Source organism: Sinohyriopsis cumingii, chromosome 2 (assembly GCF_028554795.1).
Source record: "Sinohyriopsis cumingii isolate HCF-2022 chromosome 2, ASM2855479v2, whole genome shotgun sequence".
Classification (NCBI taxonomy): domain Eukaryota; kingdom Metazoa; phylum Mollusca; class Bivalvia; order Unionida; family Unionidae; genus Sinohyriopsis; species Sinohyriopsis cumingii.
Genome location: NC_142962.1, coordinates 87,463,759 through 87,489,992, shown reverse-complemented (window position 1 = coordinate 87,489,992; position 26,234 = coordinate 87,463,759). Strand labels below are relative to the sequence as shown.

At 36.0% G+C, this 26,234-nt stretch overlaps 1 protein-coding gene across 2 annotated transcripts in view; it reads right to left on the bottom strand.

Moving 5' to 3' along the window:
* Window positions 1–24,564, bottom strand: part of LOC149805325 (uncharacterized) — a 44,018-nt gene extending 19,454 nt beyond the window's left edge. The window contains exons 1-6 of one of the 2 annotated variants that reach the window (XM_089949232.1): window positions 24,458–24,564; window positions 12,113–14,010; window positions 11,632–11,759; window positions 8,185–8,268; window positions 4,102–4,169; window positions 569–637 (exon numbers count right to left, since the gene is read on the bottom strand). In XM_089949232.1, coding sequence (XP_089805358.1) covers window positions 569–637; window positions 4,102–4,169; window positions 8,185–8,268; window positions 11,632–11,759; window positions 12,113–14,010; window positions 24,458–24,511 — 2,301 coding nt within the window. In that variant the 5' untranslated portion in view covers window positions 24,512–24,564. Of the gene's footprint in view, window positions 1–568; window positions 638–4,101; window positions 4,170–8,184; window positions 8,269–11,631; window positions 11,760–12,112; window positions 14,011–23,213; window positions 23,641–24,457 lie in introns of those variants that run through there. The other variant, XM_089949233.1, reaches the window with a different exon arrangement.
* Window positions 24,565–26,234: the final 1,670 nt, after the last annotated feature.

Genomic DNA, 26,234 nt, shown 5'->3' with positions numbered 1-26,234 from the left:
GATATACTGCACTCACATGTTTGTGCAGTATTCCTTGCCAAAACTCGTTCATATTTTCCCATACAAATGTAGTAACCTATAATTATTTTTGGTAGTAAGACCATGGGGGAAATGCTCATAACCCCTACCAACTGATTGACAATACATCCACAGCCCAGCTTTTGGGTCTTGAACCCATGAGATAAAGGTGGCACATGCGTGGTCCATAATTTTTCAAAATTTCGATCATCAGTTGTCCCCAATTTTATAGATGAAGGGACCATTCTGTATGGATAATCTGAACCTTTCTGGGGTCAGCCAGGACACTTAGTCAGCTGGGATGACTTGCACATTGATCTGCAGTTGGCAACAGTGATGAAGAAACTGTCAAACCAGCATGCACAGATAGGGTGATTGGGTGCCTTCCCTTACATATGCTGCCCCCTTTACACACGCTACCCCTTTACACATGCTGACCTATTACAAACACTGACCCTTTACATATGTTTACCAATCTAAAAAAATTTACACATGCTGACCACTCTAAAAATTATGTATCATCATCATAAATATATAAACAATGCCATACCACTTCGTAATCCCTATGTTTGTTGCTGATATTCTGTTTTTCTCTTTCATGTAACACTTTCATATAATCCTGAAGAAAAAAAGAATAGTAATTCCTATACAAGTGCAATGCTAATAAATTTAATAAATTAATGAGTAAAATTCACAAGTCAATAAAATGTACATGCACTCTATGCTCGATATATTATTCTACTGTTACAATTAATAATGTAAAAGCCCACATAAAATATTTAGACCTGTATGTATGCACATTCTTACACACAAAATATTACAAAACACAACGTATGAACCATATCAATCATATGCATGTGCTGCTGCCTGGTTTACACACAAATTTTAGAGCATTAATTTTATGTTGAAGTGATGTAGATCCTAATAATCACTTGGTACTCTCTTTTTCACATTGTTACCATACCCAATTTGATAAACTCATAAAAAGAAGCACACATTGAAATAATTCACAGTTACAAACATCGTAGTATTATTTCATCCATATCTCTTTCAAACTAGAGCATTTAATAGTGGATACAACTCAAAGACCTTCACACGCTATAATTTTCTTGGCAGGGTCATAACTTCTGTAAATGATGTTGCAGAATGCTAGATATCAAACCCAATCAAGACTTCAACAGCTGAAACCATGTGCCAAATTTGGCTGAAATCCAACAATCCTTGGTGAAATTAAGCTGTGGAAAGTAAAATCATGAAGACAAGCAATCAGGGGGAATAACTAACGTACATGAAGTCACAGAATCCTGAAAATGAAACTCTTCCAATTCTCATCAATATAAACGTAATAAATTTGGTTCAGATCCAACTAACCATTAAAAAGATATCCTGTGGAAACATAAATCAGAAAGATGGGCAACAAGGGGCATAACTCTTATAATTGATAACAAAGATGGATGAACTCTTTTGAGGTCTGTTCGGGCGTTATGTAAGCTGTGTGAGTAGGCAACTGACAGTTTATACCAAGATAAACTCAGAAAAAACGTTAAACTCTCATAATTGGAATTTCAATTATTTGTTATGTTATTTTGTTTGCATCATTAAAAAACAGAAATCTTAACTGAGTGTAGTAATACATATTTGGGGTTTTCTGTTACGTAGCTATTTATAGCACCTGGGATTGTCCTGCTTGATCATAATAAGATCATCATAATTCCAGTCCTTCATCCAATGGAAGCCAAATTTATTCAATTTTTTATATATTAATTGTTAGAATGTTGTTTAACTTTAATGATTACTTCATGTCTGCCTTAACTGGAAGTGTTTATCTTATGCTGTATACGTGACTCTATTTATAGAAGTGGGTAGTCTTAGAAAAGTAGTTCTCCTTACAGTTCATACAGAAATAAACACAATTCATTTTGATCACGTGGTAACATTATGACCAATGGAAATGTTACTTTCCTTTACCAGCTAATGGCAACTGTGGTGGCTATAACCCAGTAGCACCAGTTTCGTTTAGGACCAATCAGATATTGGGATGAATGTGTGTGTTAAGGTTCATGGCAATTATCCAAGAGGTTTGGGAAGAGTAGTGATAACACACTTGTACTAATGGGTTGATGACATGGGACAATAGACAACAGGCCATCCCATAACCTCTAATCTATGACCTGTAGACCTAAAAGCTACGTATTTCAAGAAGGAAGGGAATCAAGAAGAGGCACAAGTGGGCCTTAAATCACTCACCTGGATGCCATCTGCCTTATAGACTAAAGCAGCTGCGTCACTATGATGCTTCTGCTATTCATTGCACATTTTATGGGGGGGAAAAATGGTTTATAAGTTTCCCGACTTTTAAAAAAATCTTCATCCATATCTGATGGCACATCAACATCATTGGCCAACACTGAATGCTGATTTCTGTTATAAACTAATCAAATTCTGTTGAGAGCTTTTACAGAAGTTGTCACAAGGTTTTTCTGTTTTTAGCAATGGAGGCCATATTTGATGGTGTATCAGCATCATTTGTAACAGAAACGAAAACCCTTTTTGAATGAACAGTATTTAAGTTAGAATGATTCTGCTGAACACTTTCAGGAGACATCTTTCTATACTCAGTAGCACCATTTGTATTTGGTGACAGATCAGCATGATTTGTATTTGATGACAGATCAGCACCATCTGTATTTGATGACAGATCAGCACGATTTGTATTTGATGACAGATCAGCACCATTTGTATTTTATGACAGATCAGCACCATTTGTGTTTGATGACAGATCAGCACCATTTGTATTTGATGACAGATCAGAACCATTTGTGCAACATTTAAAGCCTTTTATACTAGGTTCATTTCTGTCCAATTAAAGTATATTGTGTCCAGCATTTTGTAAAAGCCATTTAAGGTTTGTTTTTGAATAATGGTATCCAGAACTGAGAGTGGATCAGCATCCTTGTTATAGAATATAAAGCCCATAATGCCAAAATGTTTTCTTTCAAATTTGGTTAAATTCTGCTTTATATTTTTTAGTAATGGCAGCCAGATTTGACAGAGGATCAACGTCATTTGTATAAACTTGAAAGCTTTCTTGCTGAAATTCTTTCTGTAAGACATTTTTCAAATTTTGAGATGACATTTGAAGGTTTATCTATTTTTCAGAACTGATGGCCAAATTGAATATCTCATAAGCATTAATTGTACAAATCTGAAAGCATTTCTGCAAAATTTGGTAAAATTCTGCAGAGTGCTTTTTAGCTGAAGCATTTAATTTGTTTTAGATTTTTAGTAAATGTGGTCATGTTGGATCTTCGTAGTGTATACAAAATTGAAAGCCCTTCATACCAGGATACTTTCTGAAAGTACTGTCAACTTATGTTGAGCACTTATGAGTAGTCTTTTAAAGGTTTTTGTATTTTTAGTGATGGTGGACATATCTAGTAGATAATGGATTGGCGTGATTTAAATAAATCTTAAAATCCTTTATACCTGGATGCTGTCAGAGCATATTTGGTCAAAACTGGTCAAGTGGTTTTTAAGTTAAAATGAGCTATTACTGACAGATGCAAAATGCACAACAGGAAACAGGAAAAGAGCCATACAATATGCTCAGTTGGGAATTAAAAAAACCCATTGCAATGACCATCCATTTCATGAGAAACAGCGGTTTGGAAGTATGCTAAAATTAGCACCATTTTCATTCAGGAGCAACATCTCTTCGTGAAAACCCCATGTTGATATGATTATATCAACAACATTTTTAACTTGGATAATCTAAGGGTACCATTTGCATATAGAACCAAAAAGACCAAAAACTCAAGGATGAATGTGTGTGAAAAATTTCATGGTAATCCTCATGTTAGTTTAGAAGTGATCACAAACTTGTGATAAGTCACAAACTTGTGGTAGGAAACTGATGGATACCATATGCATTCTTGATGACATGCCATAAAGGTTTTTTTTTTTGGGGCGGGGTTCAGACAATAGAGTTTTAGTTATGTAAATTGAAAGCAGTCTTTGATGAATATAAAGTGATCGTCAAACAAATGAGAAACTAGTGTATGTATGTTTTAAGGATAACCTTACTCTGTATTTCTCTGGATAGTCTCTGGCCATAAAGTCATGCACCTCATCACTCTTCAGAGCTGTCAAACCTAGATTTAAAAAATGTGGATTGTATTAAGGCATTTTTCGTGAAAAAACCTCCTCAATATGACAAAAAACCTCCTCAATATTACAGCCTGCCTTTCATATGAACTAGAAACTGTTTTGGGTCTAAGAAGATTCAGAATAAGCCAACAAGAAACCACAAAATCATTTATTAAGCAAAAGAGGTGACGTAAAGTTTAAAATGTGCCCAAAATCTTTAATTGTTAAATTTGTATAATGTGATGTTTTTGTTTAAAAATTGTATGATATGAACAAATCTGAAAACCCATCTAATCCATTGGTACTGAACACATGACATTATTTCACAGGGTTAATAAACACAAGAGATCTATAAAATCACGGGACCCTAGGGCTGAACTCTGAACTATTTCATGAAAATATACTTTAAAGATTACATGATAGTATGTGTGTGTGTGTGTGTGTGTGTGTGTGTGTGTGTGTGTGTGTGTGTGTGTGTGTGTGTGTGTGATTTGGCTATTTAACCTAGCTTTAACAAGTTTTCAGTCATATCGCTATGATGTCTGCAGTGTTGCAGTTTATAGTGATGTCTAGTACTGGGGCATCATGCCGCAGACATGTATTATGATGTCCCACCCAGCTGACACCAGGTCGACCAGTCCTAACACTAACCTCTTAATGCTGAGCACTTAGCAAGGCAGCTGTTAGCATACATGCCAACCCCTGGTGAGGAAAAAGTGTTATCCAAGTAGACAAAAAGAGTAATCCACATATAACATAACAAAATTCAATAAGCATATGTACAAAATTATTTATTTACCCTTTCTGGACTTTTAACATCAAGTAATGCCTAAAATTTTCATATATAGCACTTTGAGCTTTAAAAAGCAACAGTCTCTCATACTGCATTTCAAAACACTTTGCACCTGCTGAGATTATGAATGTTTTTGCACACCAGTTGAGAACCAAGTGCTGGGTTACAGAGCCTAGATCTGAATTCAGTTTTATTTTTGTTAACAATACTGAACAATCTCTCACAGTCAGCATTAGAATGGTAAAGAACCAATATTCCTTTTATAACCTGACAAAGAAGAGGAAATATATATCTTCCAGTTATTGGATCTTTTAGCTGAGAATAAAGATGCCACTGAACATCAACTCTGTGCATTAAGTACATTGTCAGGTAGAATGCCAACCTGACACTTCATGGATTCTCCTTCTAATTTATCAGCAGCCTTTCCTGCAGCAAGGTGCATTATATGACAGGGACAACCTGATATCTACACTTATGGAGACACTTTTAAAAATATAGAATGCAACTCCTTTATGAATTCAAATCGTTACTGATGCATTATAAACTGAAAACCCCATACAGTTCTGCCAACTTATGTTTATTCAAAGCATTATCAAGCAAATCAAAAATGTTTTCTCCAGTGGAATCTACTGTTAATTCTGGTAATGAAAGAAGAGCACTATGACTTTGCCCTTTTTGTCATTAAAGTTTCTTACACAGACTGGGTACAACATTTTGTCATAATCACTGATCCTGTCTGTTGCAATACTAAATGGCCCAATTTTCAAGGCTTCTGCAATTTTATGTGAAGTATCTTCTGCCAATCACCTAACAATATTAGCTGATTTTGTTCTTGCAGATGTATATTTTCTACAATTTTGGAATCAGAAAACATTAGTTTGAACAAAGGAACAACATAGTCTTCTACTGATAGGGGTAATCCGTGTTCTATTAAGAACTCAGTAAATAATGCCTCTGCATTTATTAGTTCTGCTTTAAAAGAGAAGTTACAAGTCACCTTAGTATTGGAGTTTGTAAAATGAGCTAATTCAAGGTTTCTTTGTTTTACCATCATGACCAATATTAAAATCCTTTCCACACAGTCTGCAGTGGGTGTGAAGCTGCCCTAAAATGGAACACTGTATTGTGTAATTCATGCATTCATCTTTGATTCAGTTTTTTGTCTTTTTTCTAATCCATCTGTAAAATTATTTGAAAAACATTTTGGCTCTAACACACGCTTCTACTAGAATAAATCTGACTTGACTTTTAGCGACAAATACCTACAGACTGGTTCTTGTTTTGAAATACGAGATGTTATAGTATAGCTGATGCGAATTATTTAAAGCAAGAAAAGGAATGGCACAGTGTCCTTTACATGTATATAAGAAAGTCAGAGCAAGAAACACATTTCAAAACATGTGTCTTTGCCCCCTCCCACAATTAAATGGCCTCTCCCTAATAAAGACATAACTTCAGGAGATGTTCTGCATGATCAAAGCAGTGGCTATTGTAAACAATGTCATAAAATATTAGCATCAGAAGATAGTGTTAGTTTCAGCTTGGAAAAGGTGTGTTCCCATCAAACAAAGCCATCTGACACTCAGCGCATTGTATTCAACAGCACCAATTACGGTATCATAAGTCATGTAAGTTTGGTAATTGTTCCTAATTAATTGAACCTCCATGTATTGTTGAAATTAATAATAAGGCAGAAATTTCAAATCTTAGATGCCCATGCTCAGAGATTTTAATTCCCAACAAATGTATGGCATTCTGCATGGATATCTCCATGTGTATTCAATTATTTGTTCATTCTTGTAAGGGAAACATATAAAAACTATTCTTATCATCATAGAAAAAGAATTTGTATGGAAAGGATGTGTCAATAACGTAATCGTAATAAACTGATCTCATTCTTATAATTATTTCGTTGAAAATGTAAAATATGTGGTTTCCTGTTTGTGACTGTTGGAGCGTTTGGGTAGTGAGCAAAAAAAAAAAAAAACCGTAAACAAAAAATCGTGCAAACTAATTTCTCTGAACAGTTGTTGCCTCGTTCTTTTGTGTGGTATACTGCCTTGTATTTTGTTACTGTGGTTGCATGAATAAAGTGTGATACCATGTCATATTTTTTCATTTAATTCGGCATCAGATTAATTAGGATCAATTACTAAACTTCCGTTGTTAATGACGGGACCATAATTTGCGCTGTTAAGTGAAATGCACAAAATCGAATGGATTCTTGTTATAGAAACGCACCTTTCCAAGGCAGAAATTGACTTCATCTTCTCATGCTAATATTTTATGACTGTTTACAAATGGCCACTGCTTTGATTCTACAGAACATCTGCTAAGTCAAGTCTTTATTAGGGAATGGCGTAAACAAATGCTGACTATTGATAACTGAAACTTACTAGCCCATCGGACTATTAACATTATGAAAGTTACTAGTCCGACAGGAAATCTGCTAGCCTCAGGCTAGTGGACTACCGCTAATTTCAAGCCCTGATATGATGCATGTTTGTTTTAATCTCTTAAGATAACAATCTGACTTTGATTTAGTTTAACATTTTCATGTACACCAACACCCAGTACTAAAGATAATAATTCTCTGAGTTCATGCAAGACAGCTTTTCTAAAATCAAATGACAAGGCGTTTAAGTAACCAGTGATCAACAGATCACATCAACAAAATATCATTACTGATAATTTACAATATAATGTACACATGAAAAAGAACCAGATTCTAGATTATAATCTCCAGGGCAAAAGTATGATTTCAATTTTTTTTAATGGCTTTGATTAAAGTCTTATTTATAATAATAACATAATTACCCTTTATGTTTTGATAGAAATTTACAGCAAAGCCACATTTTTAGGAACATATTTAAATCATTCCAACAAATATAATTTTAACAAATTTAATCAGAAATATATTTTTGTATATTTTTATAATAGTTTTTACAAATAGAGATTTCCTCCACAAAAAGTACCAAAGATACTCGCTTTTAAGTCAAGTCAAATTGCAACAACAAAGATCTTGATCTGCTGTAGCATAATGCACCTGCAGATCCTGGTCTGTATTTTATGTTCTACTGATTATTCCTAACAAACTGCACAGACTCAGTGAGTATATACAGTAAGTATCAAGGTCTGACGTCCTGGATAAAAAATGGCAAATTAAAGTTCTTCCCTTCAAAGATGTCTAAGTAGAAACTAAGAATGCTAGTCTGAATACCATTTACCTAAATCACTCTGAGTTTCCGTGACAACACCCTTTTCCCTCAGGAAATCTTTTTCATGTTTATCACACACCCTTCTAAACAGATCTGCAAGACACAAAGATTGGGTACAAATTTAGTTTAATTCCGAAGACAAAATACAATCACCTCTATTTAACATTAAAGACTGAAAAAATAAATGAACTGTGCCAAAGCAGCATGTCTCATGATTTAAAAAAAATCTGTGACATCTCAATTGCAACCAATTTCTATTACTGTCAGCATATGATATGATTATACATACAGCTGATGGTGAAATATGGCTTTTTCACCTGCAGTACTGACTACTGGAGAAAAGTTGTGTAATAGATATTGGTGGGAACTGGATACAATTTTCATACATAATCATTAGTTTCTGCAAATCAAAGGTGAATTAATAATTAATCATCAACTCATAAATGATCTGGTGAATAGTATGTCTTGCCAAAACTGGGGCTATTTTCAACTAATATCAAATCAAGAAATGACATGAAGAAAATTCCGACCAGAACCTGATCGAAGACAATAATCAATTAATTGTTCATTTTAATGATAGCGACCAAATACTCAGCAATACACATTGGCCAGAACAGCTCTAATGATAAAGATGACTTGGTTAGACTGAAAAAGTGGGTGCACCTTTCATCTCCCATACAACTTTCACCCTCCATCCCTTAAATCTGCAACCCGCTACCACATCTGGATTTATGTGTAGATCATAATAATGCATTAAACCTTACCCCTGGTACCAATTTGAATGTGTTTCATACGTTTTATGAACATTAAGTGAAACCAACTATAATGTTCCACTGAAGATGTATCAATTTAATTTTTTAAAAATGATCTTTTGTTAGTAAAGTCAATGAAGTGTTATCATCTTCTACACCCCATCCCTTCTGTCTAACTGGAACATTTAACCCTGGCAGTACTGTGTTGTTTTGCTTGACCTTGAAACCAGTGCTGATTTGTTTTTAACTGCACTATCTGTACATGCTGAATTGTTTCAGAACAATAGACTTTTTGGGACAAATTTATATAACAGCTCAGAACTATTATTAAAAAACAGATTTCTGTGAAATTGTACCAAGTGATGCATATATGCATGTATATTGCAAACACTAAAAATGTTGGTGAAATTGATATGTGTTCATGGTTACCATGCAACCAAACAGAAAAATGAATGGAAAAGTAACTTTTGACCCAAAAAAATCAAATTCAGTGTATACTTTTCCATCAAATAGTCATTCTGAATGTGTAAATGGACAGTTAATTTTTGCTACATCTCAAATATCCTCAGTTCATTACTTTGATGCTTATGTTAGATAATTCAAACTTTAATTTCAAACATGTCTCGACATTTCAGTATGTTACAATATTTAGATGGTGCAATATTTATGTAGTTATTATTCAAAACTTTTCTCCATATAAAATATATTCACTTGTATTCATTAATAAGGAACAAATACTAATCATACTGAAAATGATAAATAATTATAAATTTACTGTGGTTGCCATAGCAACCAAAAAGTAATGTTAGTGGTTGAAAGGTTTAAAAGACTGTTTAAAATAATATGGTTGGCAGAATCTTTTATCCAACTAAATACTGTATTCATTGTACAAAGAACTCAATGTTATCAAGTTGTTTTAATTATGAAGGTAAAATAATAATTATCATAATGTAGAACAATTATATTTGTCATGTTTTAGGGTGAAGGGAATATTGTTTATGCAGTGAAGTCAAACTAATGGAAAACTAGTTATCTCATTTGAAAATTGTTGAAAGGCAGATGTCTTACAGATTTTTATGTAAACATATCTATAAGCAATTACTGTTGGTTGCAAGAATAAATTTAATGAATACAAGCATCTCTATACATGTGACAAATGTAATAACTGACACAAAATCCATCTGCAGGCTTGTCACCAGCTGCAGTTGTCTCTGTTTTTTCAACACATCAAGTAAATGAAACAAATATAAATTTTTCTTTAAAAATAAAATAATACATTAAAAAAGTTAGAAATTCACAAAAAAATGGAATTACTGACTTTTAGGGTTAATTTTAGACTCATACTACATAAACTTTTCTTTATCCAGCCTTATTACTAAATCTTATGTAAATCAACTTTCCTTTACTATCTATTAACATTCAGACAGAATTTGATTTCTTTAATAGCTTTTATAATTAATGCATTCTTTAATATATGATAGCAGATATAGTTTTTGAATAACGTTCTTTACAACTCAAGTTGTTTTAAATTCTCATTTTTAATACATCTTCTAATGTTCAGCTAGTTTGAGCACAACTGTCAGACGTATTTCATTCTTTTACATTCTGATGTCTACATCCGAATGATTTGAATGCAATATTGTCAGATAGAGCAGTATTATCACAGTCATTAATCTGGATCTTCTCACGACACAATAGAGTAGTGTACCAATTTTTGGTTAAATATGGTAATGAAACAGCCAAAAAATGCAATTGTGCTACCCAGTTAGCTCTTTGATCTTTACTACCAAGTGAGGCACTGAAATGGAGTTTGAAATACTGGGGAGGGAGCTCTCGTGTCAGGTAAACATGTATGATAGTGATATTGGTTATCAGGTATTCGTTTGAGTGAAGCTGTACATTTGAGAGGCCCGAAAGTCATTATTACTGAAATTAACATAAATATTTCTCATTGATTATAAATTATAGAGCAAGAGTTGTGAGGTTTTCAATGATAATTAATAACTGCAACTTGCCAAAAGTATTTGAAATAAAATTTCTTAGCAACAATCTCAACATATAACTTCTACGTTGTCAAACATTTGAGGAAAAGAAATAGAGATCAAGCTTTTTATGTTAATTGGCCTACCTCGGAAACTAGCTCTGTTAAGAAACAAAACGTACTGACAAGGAAAAAAGATTTCCATGGGGTTAAAAGTTCAGATACTGGATGAAGGTCTTGATTATAAGATTCCAAAGTCCATACATTTCATATTTCTGTCATAAGAGTGGGTTACTTAAGAAGTAAATCTCTCTCTCTCATCCATTTTTTTTTCCAACTTGAGCTGTGAGACTGCAACTACTTAACAGCAACCATAATGTTTACATCAACATCCACTATTGACAACAGACTTTCCTGGGCAAATAAATCTGTTTGAATATTTGTTTCACTGATGTTCGGTTACGGTGATGCAGACCTGTGATCTTCAAGACAATTACATATGCTAATTCCACGCTATTATTAGTACATGATTACTAATTGGCACAGATTGGACATCCGTAGATGTCATTGTCCTGTGCCATAAAAATATGGTCTCCGCACAAAGAGCTAGGTGACGTTTGACCATAAATATATGGTTCCTGCATACGAAGCCAGGTGACATCATCCATAAATACATGGCTTCTGCACTACCAGGGTTAAAGACAGTGTGATGCAAACACTTACCTGGATACTTTCGCTTGAAGCTTTTGACTTCCAGAAACTCACTAACATGTTCCTGTAGCATGTACCAGTCTGCATCAGGCTCCTGAGGCCACTGATATTCGTACAGGTTCTCTGCCTTGAGGGGACCACTGTAATTTTATGAAAACATGTCAAAGGTGAACATAGTCCTGTCACTTAAAATAAAACTACGTTTTTGTATATTTAAGGAAAAAAATCATCAGCGGCCCAACCACCATCACCTCCATAATTACCATTAGCAACAGCATCACCACCACTATGAACAACATCTCCTAATTGCATCTGTACCTCTCTGTATTATCATTATGTTCTTTGACCAAATAAATTGTGTGGATAATTGATTAAGGTAAAAAGAACAGATAACAGACTTTAAATCTGGATTGTCATTGAAACTCAAACGTTGGCACCAAACTAAATATGTAAAAGCAATTTATTGTCCGAATAACCTAATGATTTTACTTACTGATCATCTCCAGTGAGATCCTGTGTTACACTGCTAATGCTGCTTCGCCTGGGCTTCTTGGCTGGGGTAGAGTCTTGGGTTTCTGTCACAGCACTGCTTGGTGTGTCAGGTCTTTGGAAACATTTGTCATCAGGTGCACTCAAGTTTGCAGCTTCATCAAAAAGACTTAAATTCTGCCTTCTCTGGTACTGCAGAAAGTTTGGTTCTGAATCTGGAACGCTTATACCAGAACTTTCATCCATGAAGCTTAAGATAGAAGATTCATCAGGAAAACTCGTACAAGAATTTTCCTCTTGTGGTGTGTTAAGACATGAATTATATAGGGCACTGCTTTCAACTGAGCGCTCATCGCCAGTACTGGTATTTGAATTTTCTTCAGTTTTAAGTATTTTGATTTTATCGAACAAAGGTTTACTGATATTTGAGCTTTCTTCATCTGGGAGAACAATGGTCTCAGTCTGTCTAGTAATGCCGACCTCCGACGTATCCATAGCTTCAGGAGGTGATGAGCTGTTGCCACTAATTTTGGTCTGATCTTCTACGGGGATGTTCATAGCGGTATCATCAGAAGGTTTCAAACAGGAATCTTCAGGACTCTTGATTGAAATATCTACAATTGATTCTATATTAAGTTGACCTGTACTGTGTTTGGTGGTGTCAACTGACATACTTTGTGAATCATGGTTCAAAAGCTTCAAACTTATATTTTCCTCTGAACCAATACCATTGTTAGAATCTGATCTCAACATGGAACCTTTTTCTCCTATTATGTTTCTATCTCTTTTTTCCTGTTCCTCTTCTGAAGTGCTAGCAAAGACTTGAAATTCATCCTTTCTTGGTACAGCAGATTGGGAAATTATTTCTGATCGATCATCATTTGTTTTATCATCAACCTCACTTTGTTTATCATCAACTTCACTTTGTTTATCATCAACCTCATTTTGTTTATCATCAACCTCACTTTGTTTATCATCAACCTCACTTTGTTTATCATCAACCTTGCTTTGTTTATCATCAACTTCACTTTGTTTATCATCAACCTCACTTTGTTTTTCATCAACCTCACTTTGTTTATCATCAACCTCACTTTGTTTTTCATCAACCTTGCTTTGTTTATCATCAACCTCACTTTGTTTATCATCAACCTCACTTTGTTTTTCATCAACCTCACTCACATTTAGCTCATTTTCATATGACCTGCATTCAGACAAGTCCACATTTCCTGTGTTTACATGAGTTTCTTTATGTATTGTTGCTTGTTCCTTGTCATCCATTTTTTCCTGCTGAACCTGTTCTCTTGAATCTTCCATTATAACCGGACTAATGCCATCATTATCTTTATGCTCAACTTTGTCAGAAGCAACTTCAGATTTTGGTGCATCATCACAGTAATCATTCTGATTCAGATGTGACTTATTTATTTTTTGATTCTGTGAATCATCTGATTTCGGCTTACCCATGTCTGATGCCTCCTTGTCGGCATCTTTCTGTTCCGTAACATCCTGTCGCTCTACCTCTTTACCTTCCTCCAATTCTCCACATACAGAGATTTCATCCCTTTTTCTTTCATCAATCATGCCAGCATTGTAGGATTTTTCAGCACCATCATCTATACAATCTTTCCTGCATTTGTCAGACTCATTATCCTGTTTCAACTCTTGCATTTCTTTTGAGTGAACCTTTTCGTAATTTTCTGCCTTTTCCTGAGACTCCTCATCCCTTTTTCTCTCGACGAGAGTTTTCGAACTGGAGTCAGCTGAATTATTAGCATTGTCCTTTTCATCCACAGAGCTCTCTGGTACTGACAGATTGACTGTTCCATCCATCACTTTCTCTTCCACAGCATTAAGACTCCCCTCTATTTTCTCCACAATCTCTGCCTTGTCTGAGGAATCCATCTTTGAAAAAAAATCAAAATATAAAATATGTAAATAAGGTAATATCAGAGTCAAGAACAACTGGGCCCAGATCTGTATTAAGATAAGAAATTTGATCAAAAAGTCATGTTTAAACTTTTGCACTAGAACTGAGTGAGTGTGTGTATGTGTGTTAAGTTATTTTTAATTTTTAATGTAGCTTTAACAATTTTAGTTATATTGCTATAATCTCTGCAATGTGGCAGTTTATAGTGATGTCTAGCACTAGGGCATCATGCTGCAGACAAGTAACATCATGTCCCACCCAGTCACATTATCCTGAAACCAAAATGACCAGTCCTCTTAATGCTGAGCACCAAGCGAGGCAGCTGTTAGTACCATTTTTCTAAGTCTTTGGTATGACTTGGCTGGGGGTGGAACCTGCAACCTCCATGGTGGATGATCTGATCACTAAGGTCACCTGAGCAGTCACCTTAATTAAAAACATATACTTAAACTTCACTCCAAAAAGGTGTTTTATATTTTACATCATTTATATCTATAGAAAATGTAAATGATAGTACATAAATTAATTTTATTTTGTACTTGTATTTATTTTATAGATTTTATGACAAAGTAAACAAAAATTCTTTTCAGGACAAAACATTGAAATTTCTGAACAAACTTAACCATATTAACAAATATAGGAAAGTGGCACATGCATCCTGTGAGTATCTGATATGACATCATTAACACTACCCCCATTTTGTGTAGAATTTCTTATAGTCAGATGGTTTAAATGAGGGTTAAATTGGTGGTGGTGGTAGGGTATCCAGAGCCTGCAAAACAAAATAAATTAAAAAGTCTCACATAGTCTTACATTTAATAAAAAGCAATCAACTGTAAACTATAAACAAATATTAATTATTGCCCGATAATGTATAGTTCACTGGCTATTGCGAACAAAAAAACCAGTAACTGACACCTTACCCTACTAATCATAATAATTTATACAGCAAATGAAACTTGTAGATGTGTGATAATAAACTTTATATGGAGCAGTGATGCTACCCACTTTTTGTACAAATAAATTTTAAGAGCTGATGGAAAAGTGTACATTATGTATGATATTAGATTAACCCATTTTAGCCTGATTCCTGATAAGCAATTCTAAATACGTTGTGGTAAAACAGAGCATCATAAAGCTGCAGCAGCAATTATGATGACCTTCACCATGTTTACTAAAAATATTGTAACGTTGTTATTTCTTTTTTAAGTATATAAAACTATGGATCTCTGAAAAGGTAATAAAATTTGTAACACAGAGATAGATGTTTTGTTATAATTTACCAATGTACATGCTCACATATGTATTTTAAAATATGACTTAAAACAAATAAAAAATAAAAAACATACCATGATGTTCAGTGAATCTTTTGTCCATGAAGATGAATGAAATCCTCCTAATAGTACGCGAATAAAATAAAGATAATTCTATTTCTAGTATTTTGGTCCAAATTTGAAGTTTCTAGCACTGTTAGTTCAAAAGTTATAATAATTTTACTAAAATTGGACAACAAAACACCTGGAACAATTTGTTTACTTGACATACTAGAACATGTACTTTAGCATAAAGTTTCTTATGAAAACTTTGTCACAAATTAATCCTAGAAATCTTTCAGTAAGATAAAGGTAATTAATCAGTGCAATCTTTTTCCTAATTTTGAAGTCCACATTATCACTATGTCAGTAATAAGAATATTATATAAATGGTGAATAAAAATGTCCACATCACATTGCAAAAATGTACTTCATTTTTCAAAACTGCCAATTCTACATCAGTTGTTGTCTAAACATCAGCTTTTAAGCGTTTATACACCTAGCAATGTGTTTTCCCTGGCATTCAGTATGAACAGGGACATTGCATTCCCTGTAACCAAATTTTGTCATCCCTCTTCTCTCTCCACATTCATGAGTTTTTTTTCTTCTGTCAAACATTTTTTCAATGGTATGTTGCACTGTTCCTATGGTAGGCTCTGGAACAAGTGCTGCAGCCTTTCAACTCTAGTGTCAACAACCAGAGATGCAACTAAGTCCTCAAGATAGCTCTGAAATGTTGGCCACATACTTTTGTCTTTCTCTGGATTTGTGTCACATGCAATCACATACACACTGTACACTGAAGTTTCCATTTGGTAAAAGAAAATTTGATGCCACAATTTTTTTTACCGGTAATGAAGATAGTACCTAACCACCTGGTCACAGAGATCTACTCCCTTCATGTTTTGTTGGTAATCTGATAGCATTTTGGAACTCCAACCTGTTACTGAACAGTCATACCAGAACGTCTTTTTACAAAGCCACGTGATGATGGGTCACAAAAATTTGACAAAACACAAACAGATTTTGTATCTTGCCAAACAAAAAAAGTTCATCTTTCTGTGCAACTTTGTATTCATGTTTCTTTCAGTTTGAGCTGTTTTGGCAGCAACTCTTTTGGCAACCCCTTCTGTTTGTATGGAATTTTCCAAAGGCCATCACCCCTCTAGTATGCAAGTCTCTCAATAAACCTGTGCTTGTGTTAAAGTTGCCAAAATAGACGTGTCAGATTTTTTTCCAAACATGTGTGAGCAGAGATCCATTACCACTCTGTAAGCCAGCCCCTTTTCTTGCAGATATTCTTTGGTGTATACCTGGAATCTGTGCATGTATCCAGTTGAGCTGTTGGCCATATTCCAGAGTTTCACCACCCATTTTGTTGGTTTTGCAGGGAGATACTGTCTAAAAGAGTCTTCCTTTGAATTTGATCATGCTTTCATCAATTGTTTTGGGTATGAAATTTGAAGAAAATCCATGGTCTAAATAATCAAGGTACCATCTCATTTTCTTTAATTTATCTGGTCTTCCCTCTGGCTGAGGCTCTGCAGCTTGTTCTTCGTTGTCATGGAGATGCAAGTATCTCCAAATCAGATCAAATCTGTCACAAGACATGATTTTATTGAATGATGTAACAAATATATACTTATTTTGTCGTCAGTAACTATGTCTTGATGGAAGAAGAATTATTCCCATAGCAAAACATAAGCATATAAAGGTGTTTATTTTGGGAATATCCACAGGAGTCCATCTTGGTGACTTTGGTTGGGGGGGGGGGATTTTTTCTACGCACCTGTTCAGCATAACGGTTTGTTTCATCAACAAGTTTTTTCCAGATTAAATCATCCCAAAGTAACTCAAAGTAATGTTGTGCATCAGCTTCTTCTGGGTGTTGAACAGTTGCCCCTTCTATCAATCTGAATGGTGGCTGCAACCAAGATGAAAAATCATCCCAGACCCATTCCTCTTGAAAACCTTCAAAGTCAGCTTCATTCTCCGAATCACTGACAAAATGTGCATGACATTATGCATCATCTCTTTCATCAACTTTATTCAATTCTAACCCATCATTTAAGTCAACATTATCATCAGAATCATCCAAATTATCAACTTCAATGTTGCTACCCTCACTATCAACTTCCATGTTTACATCTGAGTTGTCGTCCATCATTTTATCAATCAATTTTCAAGCCAACAATTTCTTTTCCAACCACTTTTTTTTTAAAATTTCAATGCGCATGCGAGCTTTAACCATATCCTGTGTTGGTGAAGAAGTACACAAATATTTGTGATGTGTATATATACAAGTTTCTAGAGACACTACACACATACTCCTGAAAGTTGTTTTCCAGTCTTTGGTTTTCCTGACGAGTACAGGGTGTATCCAGCGCTGAGTTCTCTCAGACTTTCCTCCTCTGAAAGGTGGACTTCGCTAAGTGCAGCAATGTCAACATGAAGGCGAGAGAGTTTGTGTGCGATTAAGGCAGAGCATCGTTCTGGTCTGTTGCTGTCGGTTGAGACTAGCATTGTTCTGATGTTCCAACAAGCAAGTTTTATTTTATTCACATGATGGCAGGTGGGGCATGCCTTGTTTTTTCTGTTATGTTTCAACCACGTTGGAAGATGCCTGTTGGCTGTGGCAGGCCAACTGGGTGGGGTAAGGAGATGAGCTTTCGTTAGGCCACCCTTTCTAGGCCCCTCTCCATGCTGAGCAAGCAGCGCTGTCTCTAGAAAAGGCTGTCTGGTCTCTCAGGCTGCTGCTGGGTGATGGTGTTGTTTCCAGATCAACACCAGATGGCCAAAAGTCTGAGTCGCCTGCATGTAGGATTGGGACTGTGGCTTCCAGTGACATCTTTCATTTTAGCCCCTTCCCATCACTGCAGGGCTTGACAGAGTCAAACATAAACAATAGACAGTTCCTTCATGCCTGCACAGTGGAGCTTTTGGGTGGAGTGCAGTCTGCGCAAACTGGCCACACCCTTTAAACATGGCCCACTGAAAAACGACTTTCAGGAGTCAGTTTCATGGGCAAGGACTCAATCGCCACCAAGTTAAACAACCTTCCCACTGGTCATACTGACCGCATCATGTCAATGCGTCTCCCGTTAGGGAACCAACAACGCACAACACTCCTCAATGTATATGCTCTGACACTCCAGGCAGATCCTTCTGAAAAGGATAAATTTTATGCTGACCTGCGCAGACTTCTCAAGAGTGTCCCAGAGAGTGACAAAATAATCATCCTCACAGATTTCAATGCCAGAATGGGCAAAGGCTCAGAAACCTGGAAAGCCGTTCTTGGAAAACATGGCCTGGGTGACTGCAATGACAATGGGTGCCTGCTTCTTGAATTTTGCACAGAATTACAGCTCACCATCACAAACACCATTTTAAAGCAGAAAGACAGCATGAAAATGACCTGGATGCATCCTAGATCAATACACTGGCACCTAATGGATTACATCATAGTACACCAGAGGGACTTAAAAGATGTCCTTCACACCTGAGTGATGCCCATGACAGAGTGCCAACAGACAGGAAATCTATCCTGAACCGCTGGTCAGAGCACTTCCACTAGCCATACAGTCCAGGAGGCAGCTATTGATCACATCCCACAACAGCCACCAAAGATGGAACCTGATGAGGCACCCACACTGTAAAAGCCATATAACAGCTGAAGACTGGAAAGGCAGCAGGAAAAGATGGCATCCCACCAGAAATAGGGAAAAGAGAAGACCCAGCATTGCACACCAAACTACACAAGTTCTTGGTTTGCTGTTAGGAGCAAGGGAGACTTCCAAGATGCAGTCATCATCACCTTGTACAAAAACAAGGGGGCAAAGTCTGATTGCTCAAACTACTGTGGGATAAATCTGCTCTCTATTGTAGGCAAAATCCTTGCTAGGGTGTTGCTGAACAGACTGGTGCCCACCACTGCAGAAGAACATGCGCCAGAGAGTCAATGTGCTTCAGAGCCAATAGGGGCTCAACTGGTATGGTGTTCATCCTGAGACAGATCCAGGAGAAATGTCGAGAACAAAACAAAGGACTGTACATCACATTTGTGGACCTGACGAAGACATCTGAACGGTGAGCAGAACTGGACTGTGGAAAATCCTTGAAAAGCTCTGCTGTCCTCCAAAGTTCCTTACCATGGTCATCCAACTGCATGAAGACCAGCTTGGTCAGGTCAGAAACAATAACAACCTGTCACAGACCTTCCCCACTGCAGATATAGTTTCTGAATAACTTTGCATTTTAGCCAGCACACTGTTCTTGATCTTCCTCAGCATGATGCTCCAAACAGAAGACCTTGATGACGAAGATGGCATCTATATCTGATTTCGGACTGATGGCAACCTCTTCAACTTAAGGCGACTTCAGACCCACACCAAGACCTTGGAAAAACTCATTAGAGAACTTCTCTTTGCAGATGATGCTGCCCTTGTTGCCCACACGGAAGCTGCCTTACAGCGTGCAACATCCTGCTTTGCAGAAGCTTGCCAGCTCTTTGGTCTTGAGGTCAGCCTAAAGAAAACTGAAGTACTTCACCAGCCTGCTCCCAAGGAAGAGTACCGGCCACCAAGCATCTTCACTGACCAGACAGAGCTGAATGTAGTCCACCAGTTCACCTACCTGGGCTGTGTGATATCCTCTGATGCCAAGATCAACCAAGAAACAGACAACAGATTGGCCAAGGCAAACAGCGCATTCAGCAGACTCTATAAATGAGTGTGGTACAATGCCAGTCTCAAGAGAGGTACAAAGATCAGCATCTACAGAGCTGTCATACTGACCACCCTCCTATATGGCGCCAAATCCTAGGTCACCTACAGCCACCAACTCCGCCTTTTTGAATGCTTCCATCAGTGCTACCTCTGCACCATCCTCAACATTCACTGGAGTGACTTTGTCACCAACACTGAAGTCCTCAAACAAACAGGGATCACCAGCGCTGAGGCCATGCTCATGAAGATACAGCTACGCTGGGCAGGGCACGTGTACAGGAAGTAGGATTATCGCCTACCAAAGATCACACTGTATGGTGAGCTGTCCACTGGCCACCATGATAGAGGGGCACCTCGAAAGAGATATAATGACTTCTTAAAAAAGACCCTCACCACCTGTGGCAATGATCACCACCAATGGGGATCAGAAACTGCTAACCGTGAAAGCTGATGACATACAGTTCACCGGGCCACTGTAGAGTATGACTGTAGTTGTATTCAGGATAAAATGGGATACTATGACCACAGGCGTATTTAGGATAGAATGAGGTATTAGGACTGTAGGATAAAATGGGTTAAGAGCAACCACTGTAAATCCAGCAAAGTCAGCATAATAGCTCATGTGATTTATCAGGCAACAGCTCTTTCCCTTGACTGAATGCAGACTGAGCATAAATGAAAATGGCATGTAATATTACATGTATTCTTTGCCACAGTTGACTATAGTGGAAACTGGAAACACTTGGACAGAGAGAAAGACAGCAGACAAAGAGGTAGACAACCAACTGCAGCTGACAAACATGAAGACCAAGGACCTACACCATGTGCATCTGGACACTGGTAGACAGCCAACTGCAGCTGACAACATGACAAATGAGGACCTATCAAAGATGCTTCATCATGTGTATTTGGACAGTGGTAGACAGCATAATGCAACTGCCAAACATGGTAAATGAGGGCTGTCTTTGATGCTTCACTGTTTACAATGCTTTATGTGGCTTGTTTCTTTATTGTGAAAACTACATCCATTCCTCTTCTTACATGTGAGACACTCAGGAGTCAGCATCAGTTTCTCTAACACTTTCCTAATACATTGTGTATATCTATGGAAGAAACTCTAGAAATGTTTGTTATAAATACTACCATTTACATGACTACAGAACCTAGTTGTGGCAACAGAACTTACATTTCTGTTTATATTTTAAGTATTTGCTAATATAAATTATGAGAACTGAAACTGATATAACCTTATTCAACATCTGATAAAATTATTAATATAATCCATTACAAATACAAGAAATCAAGTTTACACAATAAAAACGTTGCATAAAGAGGGAAGGTCATCTTACGGTCAAAAATGCATGAATTTATGATGAGAAAATAAATACTACATATTCTTGTTTATTAGTTCAGTCCTATCCAGATCTGCCACTGCACCAGCAGATCTATGTCTTTGCAGTTTTTGGAGTAATCAATAGAAAATAAACACAGACCCTGATTTGCTGGTGCATTACACCACAGTAGATCAAGTTCTATGTTATTTAGATCTGAACTTGACTTATGCACAAATATATACAATTATTGATGATTTTTACTGGCTGTTTGAATTTTTTTAGCTCACCTGTAGGCTCATTTTTAGGTGAATCATGATATATAATCTCAGGGTGTTACTGTTTCACTTCAACATCACAAGCACGAAGAATTACCCATTCGTAAAGAGTGTGTACTTAGGTTGCATTACAGAATGTTATAACAGAATTATTTTTTATTCATTTTTTTTTATAATGCTGTCCTCTGATGTTTTGTTTTCCTCGTATCCATAATCATTTTTTAAATTACCATCATGACTTAAGTTAATCGATATTTGTCATTTTGAGATCATACCTGGTATATTTGAATAGGTATTTTACTCAGAGGTGATCTTAAACATCTTCTTCTTCATGACAAATATAATAAAGAAATAATGCTGTGTTTTATATGTGGAGGTTTTGCCACTGACTGTGACAGTAGGCTCTATACAAGACTTTCATGGTGCAGGTTGGTGCATCACCTCAGTCTTCTTGATAATGACTCTAAAACCATCACAAGCTGAAGAGAAATGGTTCAGAAGATAATGAACAATCACTTCCTGTAACACTGTCTTCACCTGTAGTCTCCTCAGATGAAGAGCCTGCCATCAGTCTGGTATCTGATGTAGATCCCAGTGTCAAAGTCATGGAAGGTAATAGTAAGCATGACTGCAAACATGCTCTGGAAAGCTGGGGCCAACGCACAGACTTACTTGACTCCATTGGTGACTGGAAATGGTTCAGATGACTTGCAGTCATCCATTACATAAATGAGCATGCCATCATGGAATTGTTGAACCATTATGATGCATTCCTCTGGGGAACAAAATTGTGCATGATTGTTCAGAGGACTCAAGACTGACTGTGTAAAGGGTTTTTGTCAGGTTGACAAATGTCATTTACAGGTTGAAGTTCTGTTTCTGACATTTTTCCTGCAGTTGATGAGCTGCAAACACTATGTCTGTGGTCCCTTTTTCTAAATCAGTGCCTAAACTTTTGTTATAGAACTCGGGGAACAATCTAATGATGATCAGCTTGTACTTATTCATGTATATAAAAACACATATTCTGTCATGTTTGTCATACCATACCTGAAGAGCATTCATGATTCATGACAATGCGAAAGCTAATGACAATGTGGAAGCTATGTATTTACCTGAAAAGCATCCATGACAATGTGAATGCTGATGTACCTACCTGAAGAGAACTGCTCCAGTAGCCTAGTGGTTTGAGAATCTGCCTTAGATGCGAGAGGTCATGGGTTTGATCCCCGACCGAGTCATACCAAAGACTTACAAAAATGGTACTAACAGCTGCCTCGCTTGGTGCTCAGCATTAAGAGGTTAGTGTTAGGACTGGTTGGCCTGGTATCGGGATAATGTGACTGGGTGGGACATCATGCTACATGTCTGCAGCATGATGCCCCAGTGCTAGACAGCACTATAAACTGCCACACTGCAGACATCATAGTGATTTGACTGAAAAATTGTTAAAGCTACCTTAAAAAGTCCAAATCACACACACACACCTACCTGAAGAGCATTCATGACAATGTGAATGCTAATGTATTTACCTGAAAAGCATCCATTTTCAGAGTAGTTAATAACCTTCTCTCAGCTTTGGATAGTGAAAAGATTACAGTCCTCACCCTCCATGACTTGTCTGCAGCATCTGACACAACAGACCGTGATATATTAATTGCTTCACCATCTCCAGCATGTATTTGGTATGAACAATACAGCCTTTCTATGGTTCATGTCCTACTTAGTCAACAGGACACAAATTGTGCCTATAAATGGAAACCATTCCAGTCCAGTTGATCTATGTTTTGTTGTTCTATAAGAAGTTTTTGGCCCCGTTCTCTTCATTCTACACATTCAGCCAATCTCAAGTATCACAGATCAATATCCAGTGTTTCACTTAATGTATGTTGACAACACTCAAGCATACAAATTTAGCTTCCCAAATGAAGCTGTGGCTACCATCCAAGGCATAGAGCGGTGCTTTTCTTATCTGTAATCATAATGACAAGCAAAAAGGTACAGATGAATGATAACACTGAAACCATTCTAATCCTTGTGCAAACACTCTCTCATTCACATCCTTTACATCAAACAATAAGTATCAGCAATACCACATTAAATAAAAACAGTATGAAACATAGGTATCACACTTAACAGAATTCTCTCATTACACTAACATTTAATGAACGTATGCAAGGCTACATATATGGAGCTGAGACGCATCAGATACATTCAATTTTCTTTTGGTTCATGGCACCAAAACACTTGAGGGTCATGGGTGGAACGAAATATTTGGAAGTTCGGTACCTTCTCTCATATATTATGATAGAGAGGGTCCTATGTCAGAACAGGTCATGGGGGTAATCTAAGGTATTTTTGTCACTCTGTATGATTTGTTTCCTTCATATTTTTGCTTTTTTCACCTCAACATCAAGCTCGCGTCGAGCACCTGTTTACCATAGCACTAAAACAAAAACATGCGCCGTCTTAAATTCTAGGACTACGCAGACGAATACACATATTTTTATATATCTGAGCAAATATGTACACAATATATATGCAAGTACGTAAATCTTTACCACTGGCTTTGACCAATGAAGATAATATCATTGGATAAAAGATCGCTTAACTTGCACAAATCCTACTGTAGCCACTGAAAACAATGGAATCAATAGCTAAATGTGACAATATTTAGTATTAATTTTAATAGCCAGAACAAGTAATGCACTGAAACAATAAAATGTGTGTATCTTTTTTTCTCTCCATCTTTTGTCTATTATAGTGTCTGAACAACCTTTAGCTTTTCGAACTCGCCCGGCTCCTTTTCTAATTCTTCTGTTGACGCCATTTGTTTTTATTTGCATCATTTAAATGCTTGAAACTTGTGTTTAATTCGTTGTAGTGTATATAAACTAAACATCTCTATGACCGTGATTATCATGTTCTTGTATTTAAACGGTGCTAAATGTTTTTCTTGGCAAATGTTAGAAATTATAGGTTCATGATTCAGAAAATTCTAGTCTTCAAAGAGAATTTAAATATATTTAATTTATTTTTTTATAGTAATAATGTAATGTATTAGGAAATATACTGAATGGTCCACTCAAATACCTATTCACAGATATGATAGAATTAAGTCTAATATCTATATCGTTACCGTTTATATCTGGGCGTACTTGATTGGGCTTTCCACTCTCTTGAACAAAGCGACTCTTGGAGAAACCAATCGGTTGTTAATAATAGAAGAAAAACATGGTGTTATGTGTTTGGCTTTTTATATGGAAAGTCATCGCTGCCAAAAATATAAATGTAAACAAAATAAGTAACTTTAAAATAAACAAAGAAAAAATAACATAAAACAAACATAAAAATATTAAAACTCAGACAATTATATTTAATACTTGAATAAAACAAACAAGGCACAAATGAAATAGGCAAATTTAAAAAATAACAAACAAAATATGAATCAAACAAAAAAACTCCAAATGAAACAAACCAAGGCACAAATGAAACAGGCAAATGTCAAAAGAAACAAAAAAAACAAAACATAAATAACACAAGCAAACACCAAACAAAATTAACAGTGTTTAAATGAAACAAACAAAACTCAAGTTGGCTGAGCTAACATAAACTGAAACAAATCAGGAACATACAATATGTTTCTACATACACTTTATATCCATATACAACACTCATGAGAAAATGCTATTGACAACTTAGGAATGACACATGACAGTCAAATAATAAACTTTATGAAAACAATAGTCACATTTAGTGCAAAACATTTGAACATGACACATCAGGTGAGACAAAATGACATAACAGATGCTGTAAGACTGGTAAATGAAGCAGCTAATTTGTTGAGATGCACCACAAGAGTAATACAAGTTAATATAGGCAACTGCCACTCAGTCCAATGACCCTGTGTCATTGACAGCATCAAGATCATCCCTCCAATTAACCAGGGCAACATCATTAAACACATTTTAAAAAATTGTATCAGTAATTTCATTCTACTTCAGTTAAGGCAGTAGTTCTTATGTTTTGAGTCGGTTGCAGAGAAAAACTTTAATAATTTGAAATTTCCTACCCAGGTCATTTTTTAGCATTTGATGTGTTGTGAGGTTAACACCACAAACCTAACCTGGGTTATCACCCAAAAAAAATTATGAACCACTGAGTTATGGCATTTATAAGGAGATATTATTTATAATTGTTTGACTGGCTGTATTATACAGCTCTTAATTTGATCTGAATAATGTTGAACTTATAACCAGTGATGGGACATACCTAATTCACCTTTGGCTCATAATACCTTTCTGTGTTTATGGACACCACTCACCATAAGGGAGACATTTTAATTCTGTTAAATTATCATCTTTAAGGAAAGTTATTATGAGAGCATTTGGTTTGCTAAAGTGGTGACTGAGGTGCATGCAATTCATAGAAATTAGATAACTTAACATGCAATTCATAGAAATTAGATAACTTAACATGCAATTCATAGAAATTAGATAACTTAAAATGCAATTCATAAAAATTAGATACCTTAACATGCAATTCATAGAAAT